The following is a 22,544-nucleotide window of genomic DNA, read 5'->3' as shown; positions in this document are numbered from 1 at the left end:
CCAGCAAACTTCGAAAAGTGCTCTTTATAAGAGGTAGGCCAGAACCTGGTCATGCATGGAACCCATGCATTTAGCTCAAAATATAGCATCTGATTCTTAGCCCCCGAATTCTGGAGAAATAGACGCGAAAACAAAAAGTTGTATATACTATAAGTAGGTGGGCCTGTAAGGGGACTGAGAGCTTTGAGGTGAAAATATGAGCCAGATGTATAGCTTAAACAAAATTTTTTATACTATCGTGTACCGTAAAAACCTGCATCTAATACGGACTCGCATATCATACAATGTGTGAACTTGGGATAGCAAGGACGGGGGAAAAAGTTTTCATCCACTTGTAATGACCATGCGAGGTGCGCTCGGCTTGCTTCCGGTCTCGTATGCATCGCGAACGACCGGGGTCACAAGGTCAGTGTGGTGAAATATTGTCGAAACTGAAACTATCGAACCAGTCAATCGATGCCACCGCTAGATAGCGCCTCCTCTCGCTGGAAGCCCGATGCTGATAGCGCGCAGTAGTAACGAGACCGGAAATGTGAATTTAGGCTGAAGATTGTTCGGATCCACATATTAATGAGATGTCCATCTGATGTGATAAAATTGGGGACAAAAAAAACATCATATTATATTTGAGTTTATGTGGTGGTACAGAGTATATCCCATTTTATGCCGGATGGATCTTTCACAGACATGCACGCACGCATGCAAGTGCACACACCCCTTTTCTCTCTCAAAGGATGTAACAGGTACAGCTGGCCACATTCTTATCAGGTTTTTCTTATCAAGTGGATGTCTTCTGATTCTGATTAACATTCTGTTTAGCCTTTTCTTATCAACTTCTATTGAATAAAGTGAAACATGCTGTGTTCTCGGCAGTAGTGCTGAAATTTATTAGAAAATGTGCAGAAAGAAGCTTGCAGCTGATGTGTCCACCCACCAGTCAATCCCTGTCAAGCATCAAATCTCGTTTAGAAAATTGTGTTTGCAAACAGTTTACTGAGACGCACTAGTGCTCACTATGGTGGTGCAAATTTTTGTTTCCTGTGCCACTGGTTAGAATTGAACATTGTGCACAACAGATTCTAGAACGTTTGGGAAGTGGATTTCTTTTGCAGCCCAGGTGAAAATGTTTTGCTAAAGAAAATTGTGATTATTGCTCTGTTCCCTTATGCTTGGGCTTAGTTTAGCATAGTCTAATACACTGCTTTGTTCGTTCTTATATCCCATTGGGAAGCAAGTGTGTTTAGGTGTGTGTGGGCTTGGGTGTGCAGTGTTTAGACCTGCTTGTGTAGTGTCTAGACCACACTGTTTAGACCTGCTTGCTTTCATGGTCAGTGCGAAGCATGAGTCTTGAACACATGGCCTGTGTGGCTGTGTAACGCGGCTCGCCGGCTCCAGAAATATCCGCCTTTGTTCAGAAAGCTTGCGCCAGCTTCACGTGTTGGCTTTATAAGTAACCACACTCATTTTCCAACCAAATCTAGCTAAATGGCCTCGTCCATAGAAGGTATGCATTCTTTGTGGAGGTGAAGAGAGACGGAGTCTCAGTAATTTGTGTCAATTTCGGACAGATGTGAGCTGCCTTCAAGAGCATCTGGCGTTTAGGTATAGACAAGCGTCATGTTTGTAAACAAAGGTGGCGCTGCGATCGGCAGCGACAAGGGGTGTAGGCAAAAGTGCAGCGTGCCTACACTGCGCCAAGTGACGCTGCCTTCGAAACCAGTTCACGCGTGTGAATATCCTAAGCGTAAGCTTCGCTTGTGCGTAGAAATAGTTTGGTTTATGCCTGGAGAGTGTTTCAGCACGTTATCAGCCGATTACTGCTGGAATTACCTGGCAAAGAGCGCTGCATTGACTTCCTTCTCTGTGGCCTCAACAGTGCGTAGCTACGGTACGTAGGCGACTACAATGAGTGGTTAAGTTAAATAAAAATGAGAAAGCGCAATGTATAAGAGAGACTAATAGTGAGCATTGTTAAACTCCCGGGCCTATTCCTAGCGCATGCAAGGAGGACGACAATATGAATGACTGAATTGTTTTTTCTGCTGCTTCTGCTGCTTCAAGCACTTTCCCTCTAAAGAACAATATTATCGGCAACTATATACAGTCAAATCTCGATATAACGAATCCCGTGGGACCGCGAAAAATTATTCGTTATTTTGAAATATCGTTGTAATGAAAAAATCTGCGATTATAAGCCAGTGGTCAAACCTAGGTATGAAAGTGACGTACCTTTGCCGTAGGCACGTGTGTAGACAAGCAAAACCTCAAGTGAAAAGGTTGCACTAACTCCAAAGCTGATTTATTTGAAGAAATCCATTAATTTCTTCTGCCGCGTGCAGCAAACACGACCGCGCACTACATTACAGCACTACAGCACATACACCTTCCGCTTTCCGGAACACCTCATCGCGTGCATGATTGCACCGAGCGATGAAAGTACGGATTTTGTCCACGTGCAAAAAAAAAAAAAAAAAAAAGGTCGGAGTTTTTTTATGACCCCATCTTCAATGCTCCCTGAGCTTTGAAAATCTTGTCTCGGTCTTTCATAATGATCGCGGCAGTCGATGGGGCAATGCTAGCTGTCTGTAGAGGCCGAATCGCTTTTTCCCTGCGTCGATTTCTTGCAGTGAAAGCAGCTGCATTCATATCTTCTTGGCACTTCGTTGGCTAATATCATCGCCAATCTCGCACAAACTTCGCAATAAGATAATCAGCGGCAAAAAAAAAAAAAAAATACCGTCCCGCACGCGCGTACGCACGAACGACCGAATCGCGTACGGCACACAACACAGAAAGAAAAAAAACGCAGGCAGCTAGGCCTGCTGGCTACTGCGTAATAAACCATACCTTCATGGTGGCGCTAGGAGCTGGTCCTAGATGTCCTGATGATGATAGCTACAGCCCACGAACCATACGCACAGAAACGGCGGTTTCTGTTTCGTTTCACGCGAGAGTTGCAAGTTGCGGTGCTGTCAATTTTAGCCAAATTTGTAATACTGATGTTCCAAAATAAACAAGAAATAAAATAAGTTCGTTATTCTGAAATATATGCTATTATGAAATTCGTAATTCTGAAATAGTTTTACATTGAAAACATGGCAAATCTGCCGGGGATTCTTAAAAAATTCGTTAATTTGAAAAGTTCGTTAATGTGGTGTTCGTAGTAACGAGATTTCACTGTATATATAGTGAAAAAGAATACACATTTCTAGCTCTCTTTACCGGCAACTTAGGTAATATAATTTCATATTTAATAAGAAGAATTCAATCTTTTAGTTCTTGTAACATGTTCGCCTCTGCCAACTTGTTTTCGCCTGCTCGATAAAAAAGACGTTTGACGTCTGTTTCATCTTACAGACGTAGCCAAGGTCATTCACATGTTAATATGTACATGCCCGTAAGAATGCTCTCATTTTGTTCTCTTTCCTCTATAGGAGAGACGCATGAGTGCAGATGCAACGTTCCTCCACGATCGCTTGCATTGAAATTTGCGCGATCTGCTGAGCTTTTTTAATGCACTTGGAATTTTTTTATTCAAATTGCACGTCATCTTATTCTACTGATTTTGTACCCCTCATAGCCGATTCCACTTTGGGACATTAAACTCCATGTACCCTAAATACTTAAATATCCTGCTCGATCAGAGCTAGGTTGTATGTGGATATTTAATTCGTTCGTCACGATCTTATAATGACCTCCAAAAATAAATTTAAAAAATATGAGAAACAACGCTGCGGGACTGCCTGGATTATAACGATGTTTACTATAAAACCGGTGATGAAGATCGTTGAAACTCGCGAGTGTAAAAGCAGAAAAAAGCTACTATACAAGTGCGTGCCTGTTATTTTGGCAATATCCCACTGAGTGACCGCTCAAGGTAATTGCAATTACCTTCGCGGCAGCTTTTGTGTCCTTTTCTGTGTGAACATATGCCCGGGCAGTACTGCGGGTGAATGGAACTCACAGTGCATGCAGCTTCCCCGCGGGGTCATACGCACACGGAATATCGCGTCTAAACTTTTTATGACTTGATAGTATATCAAAACGGGCACGAGCTGCGGGCGTTTATTCTTACGCTATTCATCGTGCCGCCGAAAAGCAATCATGACAATTAAGGGTTGCAACGAACTGATCTAGTTTCAGTGCAGAAGTGCAACACACGTTAGCCACGAAGGCAATCCTTCACCGAAGAGTCTACTTGTCGCGCTCAACGCCGCTGCCCTTAGCTCTCATCTTAATCCGACCGCAAGAAACATGTTAAAACAAGTGCCATTTTGTTTTTTGTGCCTCGAGGTGCAATAAACCGCACCACAGTTTGCAGAAATATTGGGAATTATGCCCGAAAACACTGCAAGCGCCGCGCATTCAATGCAGACGGCTCGCGCTTTTGCCTACACCACGAAAGTCACTGCTGTCACCAGCGCTGCTGCATCTCCACTGACGTCACGGGCTGACGCTTGTCTATAGAAGGGAGCATGCATCACTTTCCATTTCCACAGAAAATAGGAGGGTGTTGGCTGGAAATGAGCTTATTGCAACTTACTGCTTTTTATTTTACCATTGCTTTTTTTTTTTTGTACCTAGTGGTGTTTGTTACTTTGCGGCTTCTGGTCCGCTAGGGACTAAATTTTCTCAACGTGACCCGTGGAGCAATAAAAGTTTGAGACCCTGGGTCTGGGAGAGAGGCTTATCGTGTCTGCTTAATACAGTCAGCCTTGCATTTGTCAGTGATTGTGGGCTGTGGTCTGTGGTATGCTAAACCAGGGACATTGTTTGTTGGGCTCTGGCTTTGTGCCAGTGTGTAGGGTGAACCACGCTTAGTGTGCTTAGATTGGCCCTGTGTACAGTGGGATATACTGCGTGCAGTAGTCATGGCACTATGCTGCAGTCTCTCTGGCCCAAGGCGGTTTCACAAAATTTCTCATGCAGGATTGAAGCTGTTAGAGCACCAGTCCAAGAAGGAAGATGAAAGCTGCCTGCCACGCCTTCTCCTCAAGGATGTTGCCCCATCTATCGAGATGACCAAGTTAAACCACCTTAATATGAGTAAGTTCGGCCATTTCATTTAGCTAGCTAGAGTACTGTTTCAATGAGTTCAAGAGGAATGTTTACAGTATAAATACCAAAATTTTGGATGTCTGTTTTTTTGCTCTAAATAGTGCGCAAGGCAGTAGTGTACTCAAGCAATGACATAGAATTTAGCTATGGCTGCTTTATAATTTATAATTGCATTTTTTTTTCTCTAGCAATTTTGGTTTTAACTGCCGAACGACAGCTGTGGCATCACAGATGAGTTTAGGTCATGTGAGTCATCAAAATGTCATGCAGTCACTGCTTATTCAATTTTTGTGATTCAAGCTCTCAGACAGGCTTACATAAAAGTTGTTGCTAATCAAAATGAGAAAAGCAGTGACGATACTGTAGTTTTTGTATGCCTCACTTGACCGAAAACTGATTTGTGACTTCTCAGAACCGAAACTTTATGAGAGAAAAAATTATACTGTAAATTATTTACCGCTTTTTTGTGCAATCCATGTGGCTGATTATGTTTTGCAGTGTGCTGTGTATTATTCCAAAGACAGCACTCACACCTAAAATTTGGTATCACTTCCCCTTTAAGCTTCTGCTACTGAGTATCAGGTCGTAGGTCCAGTTTCTGGTTTTGACAGGTATGTTTTGATGGCATGAAAATGTGAAAATGCGCATGTTATTGCTTGTTATGGAGCTCCAGATGGTTCATATTAATCTTGAACCCTTTACTATGGTATGTCTCATAGCCCGAAATGCAGGTGAGGCATGTAAAATCCAACGAATTGCAGTCGAACCCACTTATAACGATACCTGTTTTAAAAATATGTCGGTTTCAACAATGAAAACCTGCTGCATTGTCCAATTTTGTATGTTTTCTATGGTAAAATAATTTGCTTACTGCAATGCCCCCACATTGCATTAGCACTTATAACATTGAGGTCTGGCTCTTGAGTTCTCATGCCAAAAGGTAGTGGAATGCGAAATCTTTGAAAATAAAAAAGAAAAAAAAAATTGCAGCCACTGCACCTTTCCTGCCATGTGCTCATACAATAGAACCTGTTTTCAGGCCTTCTCCGCATCGCGAGCCTCGCGCTCCTCTCTCCGGCCAGCCTTCCACCCCTCCGAACACAAATGGGCTGCGCCCATAGCTGTATACCCCGCCACCCTCCGAAACACGAATGGGCCTTGCCAACGCGCCGACAGTACAGTGGCTAGAATACTGAAGTGTGATTACCGCCAAGCGGCGCCTATGGGGAGCGCTGAAGCCGTCTGGTGATGCCTCCGCTAGATGTCGCGCCCACCCGCTTACACGTCAGGTCGGCGCATGAAATGCTTGCTTGAACCCTTGACTGTGCGCGTGATGTTGGCTCCTTGCATTGTTTTTTGGTGCAAGTTCTGCCTGACGTTGCATGATGAGTTGGCGACAAAGTAATTGTTTTGTACCTTGTTACAAAAGCGGGTACAAATCGTACTAGGAAGGGTTGTTTTGTGTGCCGAAATTATTTAAAAGCGCAACGCTGCCGTTTGCGAGCTTCTTTGAAAACTCACTGTAACGTCAGCTTTGGCACGTTATTTACGTCGCAACTGCGAAGGGTAATAGACCTTTCCAGAAATTGCAGCACCGCGCCATCCCCTGGCGGATCTGCGCAAAGCATGATGAGAGAAGAGAGCGATTGTCTCCTGCGTCTTCAGCGCGCTCACATCTCTTCCGCCCGCCACCGTCCGGTTGTTTCTCTGACTCTGCCGGTCTTCTCGACATCATCGCCGCGCTGCTTCACGCTGTTTTTTGGTGATCCTAATGTGCTCAGTGTTTTTTCGCATCGCATGGCACAGTTAGGTGTTCCGTTCTACTTCCATTTCGAAAGATTATTTTCATTTCGTGGCCGTGGTGGCTGCTGTTTACAAGACGTCAGATAGCACGTTCGTGTACTGATCGTTCGCAGTAGTGTTTTTTCACTTCAGCAGCACCAAAATATGCGCGCAAAGTTGCTGCTGCTCATCCAGAATGTAGTAGTATCTCTTCGTAGAGTGCGAGTTGTGTCTCCGCCAACGCTTCAACCACTGCTCTAACTTGTGATGTGCGCAATACCGCGCTGCGATAGTGTGCCGCGTACGATTTCTTCAAACGCGTTTGTCGAGAGGATGACTCGATCAAAATGCTAGCATAAGCCAAGTAATACGTCGTGGACTTTCAAACTGAGAACGAGCGCAGAAATCAATTTTCAGTAGAAATTTTTATGCTGGGTAATTTTGCAATAACTAATAAAGATTACTTTTTCTTTACGAAGGACATTAAGCAGTTAAATATTTCTGTTATATGTGGATATTCTTCTTCACGCTTGGTGTCTGCAGAATAGTGGAGAAAAATGTTTCTTTACATCCATAAAAAGTTGACCCAAATGTAGTTTTGCTTCTTTTTATTCTTCTCTATGGCTAGAATGAAGCTAATTTTTTTATTTTTTCTTCACATGCTTGAGGGATTTACACTTGACAACATGATTTTTTTTTTTTTACTCCTCCTCATTTGTTGTTACTTACTCCTAGTCATTGCTCTGTTACTGCTGTTTGTCATTGAGGAGGTAAGGCCCCAGTCAAGCTGTGTCCACAGCTTTTTGCCATACCTCCTCTATAATGTTTGATGGAAATCCCGAAAAAAAAAAAAAAAAAGCACTGAAAGCCAGTGAAGTACTGACAAAATTTCCTGTTCACCAAAAAATTTTTTGATGGCACGTAGGATCTATTCAGTCATTGTCTGGTGCACAATAGTAGACGTGCGCAGGGTTCTGCATTAAATGTATGGAGGCAGAGTGGCAGCATTTACCGATGACCACCCCCCATACCCCACAGTGGAGTAATAAAGAATTTATTTCAATGCAATTTAATTGCAGAAAATAAATATGTTATTGAGCAGCATACTTTTCCATAATACTGTCACAAAACTTCCGTGACCGAAACCCTGCATTTGAAACAATGGCGGGACAGGTCCAACAGAGTAAATCAGTTCAGTTCAGTTCAGTCATTCAGTTGTGTCCGACTCTCCGTGACCCTATGGACCATATCACGCCACGCTTCCCAGTCTGTCACTGTCTTCCTAACATCACATAACTTCATCTGCAGCACCTTGAGGATGCCATCTAACCATCGCGTTCGCTGCCTACCCCTTCTCCGGTGACCCTCAACCTTTCCCAACATCAAATCTTTCTCCAGCGACTCCTCTCTTCTCATCAGATGACCACAGTAGCTGGGCTTTAACTTTAGAATTTGACCCTCCAATGAGCAGTCAGGGTTTATGGTCGACAATATCGACTGATTTGATCTTCTGGCCGTCCAAGGAACTCTCAAGATTCTCCGCCAGCACCACAATTCAAACGCGCCAATTCTTCGGCGGTGAGCAAGCATCTCGAATCCCGGGGTTTTCCTGATTAATTTAATAATGCCGCTGAAGAACTGAAACAAAATAAAACAAAAACAAATGGCAGTAATTTAGAAATTTTTTCAATGCTTGAGTGCATGCTAATCAATTATGGAACGAATTTGTCTTCTGCAGCAGAGGTGTTTTTTTTCTTTGCTCACAGAAGAAAAACAGCCAAATTAAAAGGCCCAAGCAAAATCAGCAGTGAAGCAACATATTAATTCCAAAAACAAAATTACAACTATCTCTAAGTTGTAATTCCTAAGCTGCTCATCTAGCTATTCAGAAAAGAACAAATCTCGGTGAAAAAAAAATTCTAAAAAAATTAGTAAATTTCTTGCTTTGTTCGAACAATCGTGAATGGCCAAGGATTCAGCGAACGTCTAATCGCAACCAAAAAGACAAAAGGTCACGTGACCGCTTATATAGCGCAAGTTAACACATGTTAAGCGCTTCATACTCAATTCGGTGTGTTGTGAATGCATTTTGTTTTGCATGTTGTCGTAAAACACTTCAATTCTTGCAATTGGTATGACTGCTGTTGCATTTGCAAATAGTTTTGTGGTGTACTATGCGAGCAATGTAGAGCGTCGTCGCCATTTCGCGTTGCCATCGGTTCGCGCTGTTGCATGCATGTATCTTCACCAGAAGGCGACAGAGCGAACGGGATCGTTTTCGCTGCGCCGTCGCGTCGCTCTCATTTTCGCTCACGTGTAGCTCAGTCTTTACTCAAGCCACCCTTAAGAATGTGATCCTGTTTAAGCCACAATCACACCCACCTCTGCTATAAGCGTCTCCTTTTTTTTATGATGCCGTAACCCTTTGAAATAGCCTGCTTGATAATATGGTCAATGACCGGCTAGTCACTGTTCATAACCCCGATAGACCCATTTGTGAAAACTGTATTGCGTTGTTGAAGTGTCAGCTGTGTCTTATAATGCATTTCGAAGGATTGCTTTTGCATTGTCTTTTATTACTGAGTTCAAGTCGTATGCTACTGTGTTACTTTTTTCTTTCGTGTCTTTGCTTGCTGTTCTGCCATCACCCAACTTGAAAGCACCCGCCCTCCCTCCCTTTCATTTATTGCCTCAAGGCCTGTAAAGGACAGTAGGATACGTTGTTGGGCCAGTTGGTTCATAATGATACAGTGATGGTGCAAAAGAAGGCCCTCACAAGTGAGAAGACAGGACGATGGAACGATAAATTGCATAAAAAAAGAAACGCGGATGACCTTGTTTTCACCTGTGAGCGCATTATTTGTGGAACCTATCACTCCATATTTAAAGGACTAATAAATGAAATGAAGTGGAAAGATGCATTGCATGCATTTAAGATGTGTTCAGCGTTGGCTGTGATTGTCTCGGGGATGCATGAGCATTTTTATTTCAGGAGTTAGTGAACAATTTTTATTTAATTGTAAGCATTTTAGCTGTTGAAGAAATGTGGATAATATTCGAAATTAGAATATTGTGGAACATGGATTGAAACTTTGACGAGCATTAGAGAGGTCATGCATAACATTTAGGTTAAGTGGCAGTACAGATTTGGACATAGTACAGCAGTGATGATACCATCTGCTGTGGGCTCAGATGGGGCACTTATACTGCAAGGCATTCCAGTTTACCTTTTCTTCTTACTTTAAAGTTTTCTTAACACTTTCCTGTCTGCGGGAAAAGTAGTGGTTTTTGGGTGGTGTCATTAATCATTTTTTTTACCAAAAACTTGCGTGGTATAAAAGTGTTTGGTATCAAATTGTAGAGGAGGAAATTCTCTTTACAATGGAAGTAGGCGACATGAATGTCTTTCTTCAAGAATCGCCAAAAAATGAAAACAGTCACAAAAAAAGTGTAGTGAAAAATAAAAAACGCACAAAAACATCAAAATTTCTTCACAAAAAAATATTAAGAAAAAATGTTAAATATACATTTTGTAGGTCAGGGACCGGTCTAACAATGTAGTAAATTTTAACTGTTTAGATACAATAGTAATGAAGTTAAGAAAATGTTACACCTAGTGACGATCGTGCCACCGTGCGAAGGGCGAAGTGGAACTCCGGCACGCAACGCCGAGGTAGACCCCTGGCTCTCTTTGCCGAAAACACAACTCTGCACTGTCAGCGGCAGGTAGTCCCGCCCGAATGACGTTGAGACCCTGCAGATAACATTTATGACTTTAAGAACACACTAATTTCTACCCATCAGCGCGCAGCAAAAGCGGAACTTTTCGAAAAAGAAAACTAAGCTTACCGTGGCATGGCCGTTGAAGTTCCTGGTCGGTTTGACGCAGTTTCGCTGTCGGTGCTGAAATCTGAAGAGCTGAAGTCGTCTTCAGAATCATCACTGTGCTGGTAGCATCCACAGATGAGCACTCAGATGCATCAGTATGCGCGACGTCGACGCCATTTTGCAAGCAAGGAGCTCCGGTCACCTCACTCTGAAACTATAAGAACGGCCGCAACGCGGTGAGAAAAATAAAACCGAAAGCGAAATTGAAAAAGCAGTTTCTCTATTTCCCACTGAATACCGCCACTTGTCAAGGAGCGCTTTGAAAGCGGGAATATTCAAATCGTGAAACCGTCGATAACGGGCTATCGATGGGAATAGGCGCGGACAGGAAAGTGTTAAACGTTGTTTGAAGTGTTTGATGTGAAGCTGAAAGCAGTGGCTCAAGAAGCAGGGTGTGCTTATTCGAAGGCCATACTAAGAATTTGCATGGTCTTGACTGTTTTTCATTGTGGTATTGTCGAACTTTGATATAATGAACTTCATTGTTATGAAATCTGCAATGTAACCCATTTTTTTTATTTCCCAATCTCTGCCCTATTGGAAACCATGTATATTTTTCATGATTTAATGAAGTAATTTCATGCCGAACTTTCGATTTAATGAAGTCTTTGAGCATCGCATGCATGTACAGTTGAACCCGGATATATCGAATTTTGGTTATTGAACTCACGGAATATCCCCTTGAAAATTTCATGTAAAAGTATAAGAAAGCCGCGTCATATATCGAACTCAATTTCACCGGTCGTTCGATATATCGAACTCTGCACCACGCACTGGAAAGTGTGCTTCTCCAAAGACGATCGCATCACCCTCGGCTGTTTGCTGCCTGACGTTTTCAAGCCACGCTCGCGGAAGGAATGAGAGGGGACAGTTAGGCGACAGCTGGTCTAGGGCAGCGCTGCTGCACCCATTCCCCCATGGCGCGCCCATCTGCGGTTATCGTTTCCCACATGCCAGCATGTGAAGTTTGCAAGCCATGTGCGCGAACGAACCACAGACAACCGGTGGGAACGAGAGGGGAAAAATGCGATAGAGCGGAGCGCAAGGGTGTGCCCATTCTTTTGCTGAGCTAACTCTCTCCTTTCTCTTTCTCGGCTTTCGTTCGCAGTAGCACGCTCTACGCATGCGCCAAGCCAGCTCAGCCCGTTTTCAGACAGAACGTCGGACGCTTTCTCCAGCGTGTGTTGCGAAACCTCTGTGTGCGGCGGCTGACGTGCTATCGCGCCTGCAGACGTTAAGAAGCAGCATTTTTTTTTTAATTTTTTTTTGCGAGAGACTCATTCTTATCGTTGTGCTGTACGCGCGGCGTAGCGTAAGATATGGCGGCTGCGCACGTTAAGAAGCGGCAGTTTTATTATTATTATTATTTATTTTTGCGGGAGACGTCCATTCTTATCATTGTGCTGTACGCGCGGCGTAGCGTAAGATATGGCAGCTGCGCACGTTAAGAAGCGGCATTTTTTTTTTCTTTTTTTTGCGGGAGTCGTTTATCCTTGCATGCATGAATCAACGAAAGCATGCGGTCAGCTGCGATCATGACACTGGCTTTTAGCATTTTTTGCTTCAAACGGCATTTAGCTATCACGCTTTCCAATGATTTTGTGGCAGTGGACTACAGCTGCCCCAAGCGCGGCGGGATAAATTGAACCAGGCTTGTGCAATCAAGCCATCACAGGCACTCTGCCAAGTTCTCTCCCTACTACCACAGGAGCTATCAAAAGATAAACACGCTGTGACGTTATCGCTGCGCAGCATCTTGGCACGCTGCCAAGAAGTGAGCTGTGGACATGGAGGAAGGAAACAACTTAGGAGAGGCCCTTGCCATTCCCAATGCATTGGAGAAAGTGTGGCGGAAGTGACGTCAAAATTTAGGGTTAGCCAAGTCGGTCCATTTGCAACGGCGACGCTGTTGCTATGAAAACTCAGGCCGCTAGCAACAGCGTTGCTAAGGGCCCTAGGTATGTGAGCGTCGCGGAGAAAGAAAATGCGGAGGGTAAAGGAGGAGGAGAGACGTTGCAGCATCCGGTCGCGGCGCGGCCGCTGCGGCTTCAAAAAAATGACGTCAGGGCCTCTCCTAAGTTCTTTCATTCCTCCATGGCTGTGGATGAGATGACCGAAACCGAGTGGCGCGCGCCATCGACATGCAAGCGAAAACGGTCGCGATTTCTGTTGCGGCGACGTAGAAACCTTGTTTTGAGCTGCCACGGTGGCTCGAGCTGTGAGAGGGACGCAGTTCCAAGTTGGAAATTTTTCGCTCTGTCGCTGCCGCTCGTCGCTGAGATCGCTCAATCGCTTGCATATGAGCGAGCTGGCCTTAACGCTTTTTTTGTTTGTTTTTAAATTCTCGGGTGCAAAAGTGAAGGGTGGGTTCATTATGGGAGTGGGTTGATTACGCGACAAATACGGTATCGTTTTTTCGCATCGTAAGTGCCATCACAAGTCGATTTCTGTATATCGAATTAGTATCGATATATCAAAGTCCCCGTCGAGTTGGTTATAGTATCGGGGTTCGACTGTATTAGCAGCCATTCTGACAATGGGATGAGAACTAAAACTTTAGCCGGGACACACCGCATTTTGCATTTGCCCTACATCGATATCAGTTTGAGGGGAGGGTTCAATATGTGGGAAGAAGTATACTTGTTATTTTTTTTTTTTGCAACAGTTGTCCATCCTTCCTTCCATCAGTCGTCAAAGAAAGCATGTGGTCAGCTGTGATCATGCCGTGGGCTTCTTTTAGCATCGTTCGCTTCAAGAGCTACACACGCTACGTTCCAGTGATATTTTGTGGCAGAGGACAGCGCCCACCCCAATCTCTGGGTGATAAAAGGAAGGCACTGAGCAACTAGCCGACCCCCCCTGCACTCCTGTCAAAGCCGCTGGCACTGTGCCAAGTTCACCCCCCTCCCCCCTTACCCCACCACTGGAGCTAATGTGCACCATGAAGTTCTCTGTGCAGGAAACCTTGGCACCTTGTCAAGAAATACACTGGACAGCGATGGCAGATGGCACATAAGGGAGGGACGCACGAACCACTAGCACTTTTTTTTTTTTAAGCTGGTGTCAAAAGTTGGAGGCACGTTCATTGCGAGTGTAAATACAGCACAGACACGTAGGTGAAGCCTGAACAAAAGATTGCCCTGCAAAGGTAGCTGCGCTGGCATGGGCGATGCACTAGCTCTTTACTCACATGAAAAAAATATGATGCGTTTGCTTCCGTTTGCTGTCACTCATTATGGTCCTGATATACAAAACATTCAGTACCCTTGTTAGCGCTATTATTACTAGAATTTCTTGCTTATTTCCTGAATTCGTAATTTAAAAGCTTCCATCTACTAGCAGTGTTCCACTAACCTGTTACTTTATTTGGGCAGCTAAAACATGGGAACTTCGACGTAACGAAATTTGCGATTTAACAAAATTTTTAGCTGCAAATAGGACTTCGTTATATCGAGGTTCAACTGTATTGTGAGCTGGAGGACTAATTGTTCTTGTTTGTGCAGGTGGCGTGAAAGTGCAAACCACAGAGCAGGCCACCAATGGTGTGACCTACTTCCGAGCTGTTCTCAACACATCGCACTTGCCCCACGAACTGAAGCGCATGGTTCCACTATTCTGCGAAGTGGCCACGAAGTGTGTACCTTTCACTCTTTTACTGCGCCTTTCTAGTGAACCTGCATGGATAATTAGCATTTAATCTGGGTAGATGAAACGTGCGTTTCTTAACAAAACTTTAAGCTGCAATGCTTTACTGGTATATTGCTGTGCAAGGTGGATATTTAGCATTGAATTATTTAGCAAGTTCTTGTTTGCAGGTGGTGTGCTGAAGTCATGGTTGTTTACTTTTTCGAGCTATAGTTGCCATGCTTGTGCTTTTGAATGTGGTTGCAGTCAGCACCTGTGCTTACAGTAGCCACAATTTGACGTCTGGAATAGACATGAAAGGGCATGTAGTTTTGGATTCAGCAGCATGAACAAGCCCCCGAGATTGTTATGAAATAATGGATGCAAGTAACATGAAATTCGAATTCGAGCCGATTTGCATACGCATACTGTATTTACACGATTGTAAGTCGACTTGAATGTAAGTTCGCCCCCCGAAATCGAATAGTCGGGAAACAGTGCCATGCTTGGTTTTGATCGTAAGTTCGCCCCCCCCCCCCCCCCCCTCTCCCCCTTTCTTCTGATTTTCAAAACTGAAAAGCAGATTGACATACAATCATGCAAATACGGTAACTGTTCTTTTTGATGCATGGAGCCCCATGCACCAGCACTAGGTGTGTTCTACCTGCTGCTTGCCCAAAATGCCTTACGTCCCTCAGATAGGTGGGCCATACTTCTTTCTGATGGTGGTTTTTCTGCGACAGTACTTAAAACAATTAGGTACTGGTAACCACACCCTTTACCCATGGCACGTCATTAAGAGAAACGGTGCAGGCTAGTGTAGAGCTCAGTCAACTCGCTGAGGGCACGGAGAAAAAATGGTTGCATCGCGCGACATGCTTTGTACGAGGGGCAGAATGCTTCGATTTCATTGCCTTCGCCACATGCTGCCTTGCTGCCTTACCAGCTTGCAGAGAAGCAGTGAGAGCGTGCCCTGCCTCCAGCCCAGCCATACCTTGACAACACACTGAGAGCATGTTACTTTGAAACTGGTATCCATGGCTGAATTGCAGTGAAGCGTTTCTTCAATTCTGCAGGCACGTGCTTCGGTAGTCTGCAAGCCACTCTGCAGAATGGTTTATTGTGCTGGGTGTTTTGGGACATGGATGCTATGGTATGTCAAGCATCAGCATCACTTTGCTGTGCCGCTTTGCGTTTCTGGGGGGCCCTCACTTCATTGCTTTTCAATGAAATTGGCAGGGGTGGAAGTGGTACTCTATTGGCTCCATTTTGCTGCAAGCTGCTTTCCCTGCTCCAAAACACAATGTTGCTCCAAAACTGCTCCACACTGGTAGCCACTCTGTTTTACTGTCGATTTTAACTGAACACTGGAACAATGGCAACGCACTGGTAACAGAGGTACTGGAATGCATCTTGTACTGGGCTACTAATTTTGAAAGCCAGGGAAGCGGGCAGCGTAATGAATATTTGTTCTCAAGTAAATTTCATACAAGGCACAAGTGATTAATAGAAATAATTGTAAAAAAATGCACTGTGCGTAATGCTTAGTTTCCTCCCAGCCTTTTGAACCGCCAGTGGAGAGAGAAGTGAGAGGAGTAAGCGAAGCAGATAGCACAAACTACCACAAGCTGTTGGGAAACTTGTGGGGGGGAAGTAACTACATTAGTTCTAATGCTTTTGTTGTCAGAACAAGCAGATACTTCACCTGTAATCCTCTGTCGATGACAAGCGGGCCAGGCCTATGTCGGACAAAAGCACGCTTAAAGCATGATATGGTGGTGTGCCAAAGGTGCTATTTACTAGAAACCTTCTCAAGGATGTTGGAAAGCCACACTGGGTCTGTCGCCAAGATGTGAAAAGTGAAGCCTCAGCATCGCTCAAAAAAAAAAAAATTGGCAGTGGCTTAGCTCTGCTATGCCTGGATTTACATAGCTTAAAGCATGCGCAGTAGCGCGCGGTGCAACTGTCGTAAACATGGCTCTGGCTAAAGGTCACACGCCGGAGGGCAGTGCACACCGGCGGCGGCGGCGAGGAGCGCATACCGGCTGTGGTGAGGAGGCGATGCACCGGTACCTCTCGTGACGTCACGCGGCTCTCGCGCATGCGCATAACGGGCGGCACACACTCATGCGAAACTCGGCTCTGACCTGCTTAGTGTAGCTTTAAGCTACAAAACATGAGGAGCTACTGGCAGGAGGCAGTGACATAAAGAAGCTGAAAGATGAAAGGCTATGCTTTAGTGCTCTCTGTTCTGTGAGAAGGCACTACTGACCAGTGCTCAGGAATTTATCAGTACAGGCATAGGATCACAAAGGATATGTACAAGATAGAGAGCTGAAATGTCGTGCCCGTTGATGTGAACTCCAGTTTAGTAGCACTGCTTGAGCGAATCAAAGTGGTGGACTCCATATTTGAATGTATCAAGTAAAAATAAGCAAAAGCTTTTGGTCAAACTTGATATTCAGTTATGAAGTGCATAAGCAAGCATTCCATTTGCTGCTGGTTTGTTCTGAATGGTTGCCTATGTCAGCCTGTATTACAGTCGAACCCGGATATATCGAACTCGAAGGGGATCGCGAAATAGTTCGATATATTGATAGTTCAATATACAGAAATCGGTTTGTGACGGCACTTACGATGTGAAAAAACGATACCGTATTTATTGTGTAATCAGCCCACTCGCATAATGAACCCACCTTCCACTTTTTCACCCGAGAATTTGGGGAAAAAAAGCGTTGAGGCCAGGTCGCTTACATGCAAGTGATTGAACGATCTCAGCGACAAGTGGCAGCGACAGAGTGAAAAATTTCCAACTTGTTGGAACTACGTCCCTCTCGCTGCTCGAGCGACCGCAGCAGCTCAAAACAAGGTTTCTGTGTCGCCGCGGCAGAAATCGCTAGCGTTTTCGCTTGTATGTCGATAACACGTGCCACTCCATTTCGGTCGTCTCATCTACAGCTAATTTCTTGACAGCGTTCCAAGATGGGGGGGGGGGGCTGCACAGCGACAACGTTGCAGCGTGTTTATCTTTTGATAGCTCTTGCGGTGGGCAGGGAGCGAACTTGGCAGAGTGCCTTTGATGGCTTGATTGCACAAGCTGGTTCGATTTATCACGCCGCGCTTGGGGCGGGCGTAGTGCACTGCCATAAAATCATTGGAAAGCGTAATAGCTGCAAATGCTGTTTGAAGAGAAAAATGCTAAAAGCTGGTGTCATGATCACAGCTGACAGTGTGCTTTCGTTGATTTATACTTGCAAGGATAAACGGCTCCCTCAAAAAAGAAAAAAAAAAAGAGAGAAAAACCCTGCCGCTTCTTAACGTTCGCAGCCGCCTTATTTTATGCTATGCCGCGCGTATAGCACAACGAATAAGAATGGACGACTCTCGGAAAAAAAAAAAATAAATAAATAAAGGAGAGAGGTAGAGAGATTTGCCGCTTCTTAACGTCCGCAGATGCCATAGCCACGCAAGCCGCCGCGCGCAGAGGGTTCGCAACACACGCTGGAGAAAGCGTCTGACGTTCTGTCTGAAAATGGGCTGAGCTGGCTTGGCGCATGCGTAGCGCGTGCTACTGAAAACGAATGCCGGGAGAGAAAAAGGAGAGAGAGATAGTTTGGCAAAAGAATGGGCACACCCTTGCGCTTCGCTCTATTGCGTTTTTCCCCTCTCGTTCCCACCGGTTGGCTCTCTCTGGCTCATTCCCGCACATGGCTTGCAAATGTCACGTGTTGGCACGCGGGAAACCATAACCACAGATGCGTGCCTTTGGGGAATGGCCGCGGCGCTGCCCTAGACCAGCCGTCGCCGAACTGCCCTTTTTCATTTCTTCCGCGTGTGGCTTGAAAATGTCACACGGCAAACAGCCAAGGGTGATGCGATCGTCTTTGGGGAAGGCACACTTTCCAGTGCGGGGTGCAAAGTTCGATATATCGAACGACCGGTGAAATTGAGTTCGATATATGGCGCGGCTTTCCTATACTTTTACATGGGTTTTCAAGGGGATATTCCGTGAGTTCGATATAACCAAAATTCCATATATCCGGGTTCGACTTTATTCTTTATTCTTTGACAAGCCTTCACTATAATATGCGACATTAGTGATCCTCGGACTTGTTTTGGGCTTTGTCTAGAGATTGTCGAGGAGGCCGAAATCAGTGGCCTCAGGATGCATTATTTAAGCGTGCAATCAGAAGCATATTATTCTTACATCATGAGAGTTAGCTTGTTTAGCAACAAAACGCTCCTGCATATAAAAAGGCGCATGCTAACGTTTCCTTCCGCTGTGTGCGCAGCGAAAGGGGGAGGGGTTAGCGAAGTGTTGCTGATTGCTAAGCTATTTCCCATTGCTCTTACGCTCCAAACTAAGAGGAAATCCCAAACAAGCATGCGTTGATGTGAGAGCATAACTTGCGACATTAGAGAAGCAGACAAAACTTTCGAACGAAGCGGTACCCTTTGACTTGCTGTTATATGCGCGTGTTAGTCAAACCTAATTATTTTTGGCTGGTAAAGCATTTTTTATTGCAAAACTATGTTCAGTCTGGCCATGGCCAGTGCACGAAAGCATCCGCCGCCACCATCGCTTCAGTCCTGTCATTGCAAACCCCAACGTGATTTGAATGCGCTTCACTGCCTGCAGTGAACAAGAGCCTCCCATCTGCTGCCTTCTCCGAGTCTCGCCTCCCCCGTAGCTATACCGTAGCTTCGCGCGCGACTGCGACCGACTCTCGAGCAAAATGACGTCTCGTGAGTGCTTCGACATAAATGCAGTAAATATACATCATTTAGTATTTAGTGCGTGAGCCCTAAACTCCCGCAGGAATGCGCTAATTCGTGGATTACGACTGTGCCCCCAGCGTGTTTGTATACCTAGAAGCGTTAATTCGACGCCGACTAACATTTCTGGCCAAGGTCATTGCTGATGGGAAGGGGAACGTATAAAGTGTAGCCACTTGTTTTCCTTTTTCTAACACAGGTAAGCTACAGACAAGCGCAGCCGTTCAAGCTGTTAACTCATTGGGTGTCAAGTTCTCGCTCGGCCTCCGATTGCAATTCGACCAAAAAAGATTGAGCGACCGTCTGCTGATAAGTTTCGTCGGCGTCGCTGGGCCAAAAACTCGACACTACGCTGATAGGCGACCGTTGGTCGTGCCGGCGTCGTTGCCAATGTAAAGCTATGAAACCTAACTGTGCAGTTCACTGACTACGACCGTGCCTTATGCTGAAGAAAACATGCTTTCTCTACATTGCTTTACGGCGATAACTTATCTTCTTCATCGAGCACATCTGCATGAAGGACGACTACTGGGTCAATCATCCATAAAACAGAGAGAGACGTGTCATTTGATATTGCAGCCTGCATTGCAGATGACGCTCCGCTGCGTATCCTCTGTGACGTCGCGCTAGCATTTCAAAATGGCGGTCGCTCTCGGTGGGAGGAGCTTCTCGATTTCAATTTCTATCGTTTTTTTTTGTAATATGCGCCGCGCACTAGGCACTAAAATTTTGCATGTAGAATCACAGACCTGTATATTATTCACAAAAGTACAAAACGGCAATACATCAACCGACCCTGTCATCGCCCCTTTAAGGGGTGCATGCCACTACCACTTTGCGGTTTCGCTTGCTGCCATCAGTGGCAGGCGAGTTTGTTGAATTCATTTTTCTTTCACAAATTGCTGTATTTGCCTTGTCTGAGCCACTAACAGTACCCATTCTGCATATGATTGCTCTGCAGTCTGATTGTGTGTGGCTACAGATTGGAGCTGTGGCTCTTCTGTGTGTATTCCAATGAAGGAAAAAAAAAATGCTGTTGTATTGCATGCTGAGTGGGACAGTTTTTTGCGTGCTCTCATGTTTCAAGCTCTGACACACTGTCAAGAACTACTGAAAACAGTTGTCTGTTGTGTCTGTTTCTTTTGCTGTTTTGCTTACTAGCAACATGTGCAGGGCACTCAGATGTGCATTTGCAGTTATCTATGCTATCTTTTGTCATGTGCACAGCTAAAAATAAGCTGCCATATTTGTTTCCTGAGATAGAAAAGACTGACACTGAGTATGCTTCAATTTCAGAAAAAAAAACCAACACCGAACTGGAACGAAATCGATATTGGGATTCGTAGTTTTTTTTATGAGGATGTCATTTGCAGACACAGTGAAAACAGTCCTTTGAAAACTGTCCGTTGCAAAGTGTGCTTTTCTTTGAGGTATTCAATGAGATAACTCCATAATGAGATAACTATAGGGTTCCCTGTGCTATTAGAGCCCTAGGGTTCCTTTATGGCTCTGGCAGGCAGTGTTGTCAGAGTCATTTCTTGGAGGTGGGTTGATGCGCTCTTAGTGCAGGCAGTCTATGTCAGCCTAATTCTTTCTGGAACTTGTAAACTGCTGATGTCAAGGTCTTGGAGTTGCAGTAAAGCTCCTGCAAGCAAGGTGGCCCTTGGGTCCTTAAAATTTATGAGACAGCATTCATCACTTTAAAGGCCTGTGTCAGGAGAGCAGTAATGAGGTCAATTTATATTAACATACAGATAAATTGTTAATTAGAGACATGGAAGCTGTAAAAGAATATCTGACATTGAATAGTGTACATTCTCCTGCTTTATTGCAAATGCACTTGTGTTCATTTTGTTAGCACATACTATCTGCCATATGAAGTCTCAGGTGTAAAAAAAAATAAGTTGTGCTGGCATTGTTGGGTGTTTCCCTTGTTAGATCTGACTCAAAGCCCCATCAGTAGTTTTGGCCTGGCGGCTCCATGGCTCAGCGGAAGGCCTCAGTGGTCCCGGCAAAGACGAGGCGTCGACTAACAAAAACGATGTTTAATACAACATCATGTAGGAACGGGCAGAGAAACAGGCCCCGAGAGAAAACTGACACGCTCACAAAGCAGGTGTCTGGTGTCGTCTCTGCGACGTCTCTGAAGTCTCTCTCGCAGCGGAATCAGCCGCTGCTTTTTATACGCTCGTCAGTTCAAAGGGAAAGGGAAAAGAATTCATGTCAGAGCAAGCTCTGATGACTCAGTCACGGTGACGCGACAAAAACTCCTTCACCTGCTGTTGACGAGCGAGGACGACGCTTTCTCCCTTGAGCGCCGGGCTTGGCCAGCGTTTGCACACGCACGTGCGCACACATATTAAGGCACGTGTAGTTGTAACACGTCGGAGCACGCTCGCGGGAGGAAGAGTTGGGCGGCCGATTGCACAGCGCTGAAATGGCCGAAATACTCGCTGCTTTGACTGGTGCTGCACTGTGACTGTGTGGGTTATCGGACATAACGGTGGCGAATCGTAACACCCTGTATATATAAATACTAGTGGATAAGAAGGAAAAGGAGGAAATAAGTACAGGTAAGCAGGAAAAGTGCAGGGAGATAAGGATTTCTTGGAGAAGGTATGCTGGTTGTGCCCATTGTGTGCCTTTCTTTTTCTCATGGCTGCTTTGTGTCCCTTCTTTCAGGATGGGCACCCAGGACCGGGACTACCGGCAATTCTCTCAGGCGGCTGAATTGAAGACGGGGGGCCTTCATACTTCAGTCCACATCTCACCCCATCCAACAGAGCTTGGCCGTTTTGAGCAGGTACTGTAGGTGGCGTGCAAAATGAATTCAAATTTTCGGATAATTCGCACTCCACTGCTCGGTTTGGCCAAGCTCCACATAAATCTATTTCTATAAAAAGGCCCATTCATTTGAACGTGAGTCGGGTCCACCGTGGATAATTAGAATTTGTGCACCGCTGCATCTGGGCGGCCTGCTGCCCGGCACATGGACCAAAAGACATCCCTGTGATAGGGCAGCTTAGTGACGAGGTTGCACTGACTGCACGTTTCAGAAATGGGGAGCAAAGATAAAACTATGTGAAATCATGGATGAATGGGCAAATCCAAACTGGCGCAGCAGCCGGCAGCACTGGAGGGTAGGGCTTGATGGCTGCGGCCGCGGTGGTGGCTGCCTGCCGTCTGTTCCACATGACTTGAAACAGGCAACTAAATTCTCGTTAATTTGACCACCATTAATTCGAAAAGAACAGATAAGCATTACTGACGGCGTGGTCACAGCCAGCGTCCAGGTAAGGCTGGGGCGTCGGATGGGTGCAATGGATCTTGCACTGCTCGGGCCGTGTGCTGGTACAGTTTACTTAGTAAGCAATGATCAAAATAGCACTTCCTCCTCAAACCTGAACTGCTTGCTA

At 45.1% G+C, this 22,544-nt stretch overlaps 1 protein-coding gene across 1 annotated transcript in view; it reads left to right on the top strand.

The window, feature by feature from the left end:
- LOC146182820 (presequence protease, mitochondrial) overlaps nt 1–22,544 on the top strand; it is a 187,102-nt gene that overhangs the window by 42,233 nt on the left and 122,325 nt on the right. The window contains exons 15-17 of the mRNA XM_084608927.1: nt 4,930–5,046; nt 14,232–14,361; nt 21,811–21,931. Of these exons, the coding sequence (XP_084465053.1) occupies nt 4,930–5,046; nt 14,232–14,361; nt 21,811–21,931 (368 nt within the window). The remainder of the gene's footprint in view (nt 1–4,929; nt 5,047–14,231; nt 14,362–21,810; nt 21,932–22,544) is intronic.

The sequence above is a fragment of the Amblyomma maculatum genome, chromosome 7, assembly GCF_055883805.1.
Source record: "Amblyomma maculatum isolate TAMU_Amacu chromosome 7, ASM5588380v1, whole genome shotgun sequence".
NCBI lineage: Eukaryota > Metazoa > Arthropoda > Arachnida > Ixodida > Ixodidae > Amblyomma > Amblyomma maculatum.
This window is presented reverse-complemented; position numbering and strand designations above follow the sequence as displayed.